Source organism: Akebia trifoliata, chromosome 11, assembly GCF_017979445.1.
Source record: "Akebia trifoliata isolate Shusen 1 chromosome 11, ASM1797944v1, whole genome shotgun sequence".
NCBI lineage: Eukaryota > Viridiplantae > Streptophyta > Magnoliopsida > Ranunculales > Lardizabalaceae > Akebia > Akebia trifoliata.
Genome location: NC_141385.1, coordinates 1,248,296 through 1,258,438, shown reverse-complemented (window position 1 = coordinate 1,258,438; position 10,143 = coordinate 1,248,296). Strand labels below are relative to the sequence as shown.

At 34.2% G+C, this 10,143-nt stretch overlaps 2 protein-coding genes across 2 annotated transcripts; both read right to left on the bottom strand.

Moving 5' to 3' along the window:
* Positions 1–458: 458 nt before the first annotated feature.
* Positions 459–911, bottom strand: LOC147390184 (stigma-specific STIG1-like protein 1). The gene has a single exon (XM_086457726.1). It carries the CDS (start codon positions 909–911, stop codon positions 459–461), a length of 453 nt encoding a protein of 150 aa, XP_086313852.1.
* A 7,853-nt stretch (positions 912–8,764) lies between these two features.
* Positions 8,765–9,249, bottom strand: LOC147390183 (stigma-specific STIG1-like protein 2). Its single transcript, XM_086417335.1, has 2 exons — positions 9,162–9,249; positions 8,765–9,117 (listed from the first exon to the last, which is right to left on the bottom strand). Exons 1-2 carry the CDS (start codon positions 9,247–9,249, stop codon positions 8,798–8,800), a joined length of 408 nt encoding a protein of 135 aa, XP_086273461.1. The 3' UTR covers positions 8,765–8,797.
* Between the last annotated feature and the right edge of the window lie 894 nt (positions 9,250–10,143).

Sequence of the window (10,143 nt, the reverse complement as noted above, 5' to 3'; positions counted from 1 at the left end):
TTTCAATGGTTTTTTACTAGTTATAGACTTTAGTTATTTAATGATTAGTGAGTTTGTCAATCATTGGAAAAAAAAATAAAGATTAATGAGTCTATGTGGCTGGAAACATATCTAAATGAAGAGTGATTAAATAAACTATGGTTGATGAAGGCTTGATCCCTTTATTGTTAAACATATTACAAATCCCCCAGGTCCCACACTAATCACAACAAACCCAACAATATTTCTAATCATAAATCCCCTTTATTGTTTACATATTATGAATCGCTCCCAAATAACATAACTTTAGTTGCTCCAAATGAAGAGCAATGAAACACAAAGTACATACATTAAAATAACATTTTTCAGAGCCCTCCTCCAAATAGCGAAGGCTCCCCTTTATTGTTAATATATTATGCATCCCTCCTAATCACAATAAGCCCCATAGTTTCTTAATAATCACAGTAAAACCAACATTTCTAAGCATAGCTACACATCCCATACACACATGAACTCCCCTTCTTGCACTTCTTGTTGCACTGCCCACAATTCTTCTTATCAGATGTTGGGTTCACACATTTACCTTTGCAACATATCTCTGAGTACTTACACTTCTTACCGCAGATTCCGCAGTTTAGTCGATCTATTGACACATTAACACATTTCTTCTTGCAGCAATCAGGGCCTGCACTGCCCGTAGCATGACAAATTCTAGGGAGTTTATCACATGTCATCACATCACGAGGCTTATTTTGTGCGAGGAAGCGACCTGTCCCTTGGAGGGAAGATGGTTGTGAGCTCTCAACCATAGGAAAGGCATAAGTGTTATCTTTTGTATCGTCACCATCCTCTTCTTCAATTGATGTTGCAGTGAGAGTGATGGATAAAGTCATGAACATTGCCAAGATAATGAAGATCTTTAATGACTTCATGGTGTATGTGTGTGTGTGAGAGAGAGAGAGAGAGTTTACGGATGGAGTTGGAAGGGAGGATGGTAGGGTTTATATAGATAGGTTTGGTAACAATTTTAGGTAGTGGGATGGACTAAATCAGCGAACGGTATGATTTAAGAAACCGAAGTTAGGCTTACCAAAAAGTTTCAAATTTCAAATTAAGAGAGGAAAAAAAAATATGGAAATTTAATTTAAAGTTCAATTTTTCAAACTTTCATTAGAAGAATAATATGGAAATTTAATTTAAAGTTAAATTTTCGAAATTTTGTATCAACCAAGGCATCTTATCCTATAAGTTATCCTAGTGTGGCATTTTCATTAGAAGAATATTATCTAAGTTATTGAATATCCAAGGAGACCTATAGTGTCTTCCATCTGTTAAGAGTCATGTAATTAAAGGGGATTTTAATTTTCTAATAATAATTTATGAAATTGATTTAAATCAGACTCATGTATGTAACTTAAAGAGTTGTGGATCTGACAATCAGTGGTCTTGATGTTTTAAGAAATCATTGGTTGAGATATCTTCAAGGAAATATATCAAATACGTTGTGGTATCTATTTTGAACAATCATCTTTCATTCTGATGGAGACCAATGGAATAGCATTTGAAATGTATACATAATGTACAGTTATTATTTATAAGACTATATGACGTAAGTTATGCTTTATATATATATATATATATATATATGGGAGCGGTTCAGCAGCCCCATTATGGTGCCCCATATGGTGCCATGCATTTTTCAAAACATGGGTTACAAGCTTTGCAATGAGCTGATTTTTTGTGAGGATGATCTCTATGATGAGGAGATCATCCTCACCAAAAATCAGCTCATTCCAAAACTTCTAACCCCGTCAAAAGTGATTTACAAAAATTAGACAGTCCACGATTCTTCAACTTGTAAACTAGGGTTAGAAGTTTTAAAATGAGCTGATTTTTTGTGAGGATGATCTCTTCACCGTAGAGATCATCCTCACAAAAGTAGAGATCATCCTCACAAAAAATCAGCCTATTCCAAAACTTGTAACCCCATCAAAAGTGATTTACAAAAAATGCATGGCACCATATGGGGCACCATAAGGGGCTGCTGAACCGCTCCCTATATATATATATGGGTGACGTTCTTACGACCCATATTGCAACTCACATTGTGACACCGTTTTTGTCTTATATGAGCAAAAATGTGTGGAATGAGCTGATTTTTTGTGAGGATGATCTCTGTGATGAGGGGATCATCCTTGCAAAAAATCATCTCATTCCAAAACTTCTAATCCCATCAAAATTGATTTACAAAAATTGGACGGTCTAAATTTTTTCAACTTATAAACATGGGGTTAGAAGTTTCATAATGAGCTGATTTTTGGCAAGGATGATCTTCTCACCATAGAGATCATCCTCACAAAAAATCAGCCTATTCCAAACATTTTGCCAATATAAGATAAAATACTGTATCGCAATGTGAGTAGCTTTATGTGTCTACGGACCGACCCTATATACATATATATACTACTGTTAATTGAATTAGAATCCATTCAAGTTATATTAATTGGGTACTCATTATTGCATGAAACTATAGTAAATACCGTGGATTGAGGAACCGCCATGTGTTGCCACATCAGAGGGTTAATGTCACCCATTTCGGTCGAAGTTTCAAATTCTTCAAATATCTACCAAACCGTTATAAAAGCACCACCAAAGTAGGAAAAAACTTTGAAGCAGCTCCTCTCCATTAGATTACACGTGGAATATGTAAGGAGGTATTTCAAAAAATATAAAGTGTAAAATAAATTAATATACCACGTGTCATGTAAGGAGGTGGGTTTCTTCAACTTCTGTAACGAGCTGTCAGCTTCAAAGTTGGACTCACCACAGTATCGTCATCTCTTTGAGGGAATGGAATCCAGATCCTATACTTCAGGGATCAGGTTAAGCTACCCAACACCAGGTTTCCTGATATTAGATTCCTTACACACTGGCACTGAAAATTTTCAGCCTAATTGTAATTTAAATCCATTGAATTTTCGAAATTTGGGGTTCTAAGTCAAGGATGGAGAAACATACTTAAGGGTCTAATTGTCGTTTGAAATTATAAATTTGGCCGATTCCTGGTGTGTAGGTCACAAAGATTTGACCAAACATCCATGAGGTATGTCACATATATGGTTCACAAATGAAAACTGGGGTGGTGTAAATGAACTACGAAACTGCAGATCAAATGAGGTGCACACATTTTTTTGTTTTTTTTTAGTTATATATATTTTTAAATATTATCTTCTTTTTGGTATATATATTTTTAAGGATCAACTAGTTGCACACCATCAACTATCAATTTCACTCCATCACTTATTTACTTGTATGGTAGACACAACATCCTCTTTGAAGTTAAAGTGGTAAAAACAAAAAAAATTAATAAAATTAGAGAGAGATTAAAGTTGAAGAGCTATTATAAGAAATGAGTAATTAAAGGGGTAAGGACATAGTCTTTGGGGTTAAAGAGGTAAAAGTAGAAAGATAGTAAACATGGAGGGAAATTAATATTGGAAAAATGGGTAAAATAGGAAAGAAAGTAAAATTAGATAGATATTATTGAAAGAGAGGAAGGGCGAGAGAGGAAAGATAATAAAATTGAAGGGAGTAAAGTGAAAAAATAATAAAGTGAAGCCCACTCAAAAATGGAATATTTATCCCCTATAACTGAAGATAGAGAGGATTCCACAGTTGTGTTTTGATAAGGTCCCAATAATTTCATTTTGGGACCGTAATTTCACCGAGATTACCATCGTATAAATATTAGTTCCTTAGAAATAATAATAAATTTTATTAAATCCCAAATTAATGTGGCTAACAATAGTTTGTTACTAATTTCAGGTGAAAATGACACATTCGGAAACCAACAAAAGAAATAACAATTACTATTACAACATGCGAGCAAAAAGGAAGCATCCGGTAAAATCTCGAGGATTTTGGGCGCCACGTCACCGCGTCGCGACTAGCCAAGACCGCGCCGCGGTCATTTCAAGGAATTTGTCTTCGAAACTTCTAGAAGCTTTGGTGGTTGTAACTGATTGGGTCACTCGAATCGAATTATCCGCCAAATCACTCCGATTATCCGAATGCGAACATTATAAATTGGAAAGTGGATTTCAAAGAAAGGGGCTCTTCTCTCCTTCTCTTCTTCCATAATTTTTTATTTTTCTTTCTTTTAATTCTCTGTAATTTTTCCTTTGGATGAGCTTTTGAGTATAGTGAGAATATCAAGAGTAAGTCATTGGCTCTATTGTAACTCTTTTGAGAGATCATTAAGAAAGGAATCAAGTTGCATTTCTATTTTACATTTTCTTTCCATCTATTATCTTCTTACTTGTAGTATTGTTGCAATATGATCCTTGCGATGATCGGCTAGATTCTCATTAGAGAAGTCAAGAATGCCGGAGCAAGTTCACTCTATTAATGCTATTTTAATTCATTATTTATGTTTTATATGTTAATTTTATGAATCTCTTCATGATAAGATCTTCCAATTTAGACTTTCATTTCAAGCTTTGATGAGTGTTACTTAGATAAGCTCAAGAACATTCATACTCTGTGATGAATGGAAGCATAAATCGGATAATCTTGCATAAACAAGAGACCTTCATGAAGACTTTTGGATTCTAATCAATGGGTACATCGAATCATCTTCCGATCCACGAGCAATGACTTGCTACGTGGATTGAGTCATGTTTTAGAATTAATTAGCATTTTTGGGTAACTTGCAATGGTAAACTTGAATTCTCTAATCTCTCTTTCTTTTATCTTCAATCTTTATTTTCTGTTTTTAACTTCAATTTCAAGTAATTTTCATTTCATTTATGCAATAAGTCAATTCTGTTTTAAAATCAATCTGTTTCTAACTTTGTTTTTTATTTTAACCGATTGAACATTTGAATCCAAGTTGTCCCTATGGAACGAATTTGATTTGTCCAAGTCTTAGTTCACATCTTAATCTCTGCATTTATTTGGCAAGATTTACAACCGATCATGTTTTGTTAGAAAATGGGTGGTCCATCCATCAACTTGATGTTCACAAAGTAATCCTTCATGACTGCCTACATGGAGAAGTCTACATGTCCGAATTACCATCGAGGTTTGTCCATTCTTATCATCACATGCTAAAAGTGGGTTGTTTAACTTATTATTGAAGAGTTGGCTTTCAATTTTGTGAATCGATATTACATTATAACGACAAGGTCATTTTCTCGTTAATTCAGAAAATTATATCTAAAATTACTAGTAAAGTGGGGTCTCTCAATTTTTTCCTATTCATCAAAGTTCTCCACCATCCTCAAAGACAACTTATCTCAATGGCACCAACTCATTAACTTGATAAAAATAGTCAGATAAAAAAAAATGCTCTGAGTAGAGTAAGAAAGAAAGTCGACTTTTATTACATTCAACAACTTATAAAATAATCTTGTGGTGAACAAAATTTATGTATGTTCATTGTGTAATGATTTTCTAACTCAACTCTGGCAGAATAACTAAAAAACTCACTGACTTGGCATGTGCAAGAATTATCCTCAGGATTGTTGTATCCCAAGGGAAAAATATTTATTGTTCTTGCATATGCCACGTCAGTGAGTTTTTGAGTTATTCTTTCAGATTGAGTTAGAAATTCAACACTCATTTTCATTTATTTTAAAATATTTAAAACTCACATGGGCCATTCATCATGAGTCACTGGCACCCAACCATTTAATATATTTTAGAGTCGTGTTGGAGTAACATTGAAATTGGCATCATTTCACACAATGGTGTGCATAGTGTAGTAGGATTCATAGTTAATATTATTTATTGGATTTTGTTGAGATCAATATTTGAACTCAAGACCCTCTTTTCTCTTAAGTATGGTTGGTGTAGAGTTTTTCCATTTTGATTTACTTTCTCTTAAGAGATTAATGTTCTATTGAGGTTGGCACCCATGAGCCCAGCCCAAGCCCAATTCGTCTTAGGGACAGGCACCCACGTGAAGCCAAATTGACGGGATTTGCACCCCCCCCCCTGCGCGGGCATCGTGTGCCCGCATACGCATTAAGGATATTTTGGACCAATGGATCAAATCCTTCTTGAGCCCATGGGCCCCTTGTGCGCGTGCGTGGGCTTATCCAAGTCTCTCTCTCATTTACACTTAAGTGAATAAGAAGTTCTATATAAGAACTAGACAATTTTCTTATTCCTATCCGATGTGGGACTAAAGAGTTTCTCTTATAAACTCAATAATCTTATAAACCACATACAACAAACCATGGCTAATAGGGGTTCTTTGGAGCTGATTTGTCATTCACCCATAATGAATTTTTGACAACTTAAAACATGAAATTATTCTCTTCAAAGAGATGAATAAGTTTCCAAGTGGTCCAACTACAAAAAAGTAATGGGACCCACTTGAATCGTAGCTCAAATATCCCTACTTGATCACAAAAATCTGGATAGAAATGCAGATTTTTCCAACAATAATGACGGTGAAACTTTTTGGGTGTGAACTCATAAAAAAATAATAATAATAAAATAAAAAGATAATCTTAAATAGTGTACATTTGATGCTTATCATATGTTATGTTGATATTGCATATTGTGATAAATATATAAATATTACAATTATATCATGCTATTTAACTATGTGTTTATTTCTAATATAGTTGCATTACGCTTAGTTGATGAGGGAATGTGAGCTTACTAGGTCTCATGACCTAAACGACTTCTTATGTCAATCATTTTAGATTTGGATTAAAAGTGGGTAAAAATGGAGCTGGATTGGAACATATGATATTTTAGTATAATCTTAATTCTATCCTACAATAGGACGGATACATAAATTTATTTGTGCACAACATGAACATTCTAAATTATTCTTAGCATAATGAATTTTTTTTTTAGTCAATAAAATTACTATAAATTTTCCTCACATCCTAAGTTTTGGATTGTGAGTTTTATTATGAATTGGATTGCGGATTCTAAAACTCGTGGCGTGATGGATGGAACTATGGTAAAGAACATTGGTGGATTTAAGAAATTCAAAGAGCATTTCTATTTGTGAGGAAAGCCTGTAAACTTCATTGTAGAGTGTAGGTTTAGGAAGACAAAACAGAGATCAAAACAGAATGTACTAAACCTGACGGAAATATACGGTGATACTATGTGGCAGTCCTTTCAGATATCAACTTTGTGGAAAACACAAGAGAATTGGATGTTGACAACCCTGGTGTTACAAGGCACATGTATGGAAACAAAGAAATGTTTACCTCCTACACTTCAATTGGGGGTGAGGTGGTCTATTTAGGAGATAGTCTACTTGCTACTTATATATTATCTATGTAATTAGTGTGCTGCTTTATTATCTTCTCTTTTTGTTTTTGCTTACAAATATCATTTAACTAAAAAATTAAGTGTAGCTATGTGTCACTTTTTTTTATTGGCGTTTAAACACATTAGGCTACGTGCTACATATAAAATGGCTGGATTAATAGGGAGTCCTAGTCCAAGGTGTTTTAAACTCCAATAAAAATGTAAACAGTTGACGACCTTTTTGGATGATAATTCAAAAATTAATTATTGAAGCTTTGGATTTTACATTACCAAGTATAGACAGCTTATTACCATACTTATAAGACTGTATGATATTTACATGCCCAGTGAGTTGAATCAAATTGAAAACTTGTGAATTGGAACAAATGAAAGAAATTAAATTTATTTATAAATTTTTTTTAGTATTTTGAAATAAGTTCTTTGTACTCCAAAAAATAATATATATTATCCTAGGGGAGCGTTCGGAGGCCCTAAAGAGAGTCAAACATTGTGTCAAACATTTTTCAAAACATGGGTTATCATAGAGATCATCCTCACCAAAAAACAGCTTATTCCGAAACTTCTAACCGTAGGTTACAAGTTGAAGAATCATGGATCGTCTAATTTTTGTAACTCACTTTTTTCCGACTATCAAAGACTGTTGTTTTTTCCAACTGTTTAGGTCTGTCGCAGTTAAAAAATCACTCCTTTTAAAATGACTCATTTTGCGATTGTAAGATCAATCTTTTTTGGTGCATTATGACGTAGTGCAATGGGCAGGTTTTTGGTGAGGATGATCACCTCATCATAAAGATCATCCTCACAAAAAAATCAGCCCATTCCAAAACTTCTGACGTATACATTGAAAAAATATTTGGCACAATATTTAGCTCATTTTAGGGCCTCCGAATGCCACCCATTCTCCTTATTAAGGTGAATTTTTGGACTGATTTTGGTCAAGTTGATCCAAAATTTTCAGAATTGACTCGATCAACTGGTTCCATTAAGTTATGGGTCTCTATCACCCCAAAATCCAGTCTGTTTGCCAGGTTTTAAAAGCATGTTTAATGGTTAATTTCTTGTTATAGACTTTAGTTATTTAATGATTGGCGAGTCTATCAATCATTGTGAAAAGAAAAAAAAAAAAGATTAACGAGTCTATGTGGCAGGAAACATATCTAGATAATCTTCATTTGTGAATGAAGAGTAATTAAATAAACAATAATTGATGAAGGCTTGATCCTTTATTGTTAAACATATTACAAGTCCCACACTAATCACAACAAACCCAACAATATTTCAAATCATAAATCACCTTTATTGTTTACATATTATGAATCACTCCCAAAAAAACATAATTTTAGTTGCTCCAAATGAAGACCAATGAAACACTTAGTACATACATTAAAATAACAACATTTTTTAGAGCCCACCTCCAAATGGCGAAAGCTCCCCTTTATTGTTAATATATTATGCATCCCTCCCTAATCGCAATAAACCCCATAGTTTCTTAATAATCACAATAAAACCCACATTTCTAAGCATAGCTACACATCCCATACACACATGAACTCCCCTTCTTGCACTTGTTGTTGCACCGCCCACAATTTTTCTTATCAGATGTTGGGTTCACACATTTACCTTTGCAACATATCTCTGAGTACTTACACTTCTTACCGCAGATTCCGCAGTTTAGTCGATCTGTTGACACATTAACACATTTCTTCTTGCAGCAATCAGGGCCTGCACTGCCCGTAGCACGACAAATTCTAGGGAGTTTATCACATGTCATCACATCACGAGGCTTATTTTGTGCGAGGAAGCGGCCTGTCCCTCGAGGGAAGATGGTTGTGAGCTCTCAACCATAGGAAAGGCATAAGTGTTATCTTTTGCATCGTCACCATCCTCTTCTTCAATTGATGTTGCAGTGAGAGTGATGGATAAGGTCATGAACATTGCCAAGATAATGAATATCTTTAATGACTTCATGGTGTGTGTGTGTGTGTGTGTGTGTGTGTGAGAGAGAGAGAGAGAGAGAGAGAGTTTACAGATGGAGTTGAAGGGAGGATGGTAGGGTTTATATAGATAGGTTTGGTAACAAAGAAGTAGAAAATAGGGTTACATTACATACAATTTTAGCTAGTGGGATGGACTAAATCAGCGGCACCGTATGACTTAAGAAACCGATGTTAGGCTTACCAAAAAGTTTCAAATTTCAAATCAAGAGGGGAAAACAATATGGAAATTTAATATAAAGTTCAATTTTTAAAATTTTGGATCAACCAAGGCATCCTATCCTGTAAGTTATCCTAGTGTGGCATTTTCATTAGAAGAATATTATCAAGTTACTGAATTGCCAAGGAGACCTATGGTGTCTTCCATCTGTTAGAGTCATGTAATTAAAGGGGAGTTTCATTTTATAAGAATAATTTATGAAATCGATTTAAATCGGACACATGTATGTAACTTTAAGAGTTGTAGATCTGACAATCAATGGTATGCTTTAAGAAATGATTGGTTGAGATATCTTCAAGGAAACATATCAAATACGTTGTGGGATCTATTTTGATCAACCATCTTTCGATCTGATGGAGACCCAATGGAATAGCATTTGGAATGTATACATAATGTATATTTATTATTTACATGGCTATATAGTATAACCTATGCTTTATATATACTTCTGTTAATTGAATTAGAACCCATTCAAGTTCTATTAATTGGGTACTCATCATCAAGGGTGCTTCATCCATATTTACTTGGATGAAACAATTGTAAATACAGTGGATTGAGGAACCGCCATGTGTAACCACGTCAGAGGGTTAATGTCACCCATTTCGGTCAAAGTTTCAAATTCTTCAAATATCAACAAAACGGTTATAA

Coding starts and splice junctions, on each gene's coding strand:
- LOC147390184 (XM_086457726.1), bottom strand. CDS start 911: ATGAAGTCATTAAAGATCTTCATTATCTTGGCAATGTTCATGACTTTA.
- LOC147390183 (XM_086417335.1), bottom strand. CDS start 9,249: ATGAAGTCATTAAAGATATTCATTATCTTGGCAATGTTCATGACCTTA. Junction 9,118..9,161: donor ATCAATTGAAGAAGAGGATG/GTGACGATGCAA, acceptor CCTATGGTTGAG/AGCTCACAACCATCTTCCCT.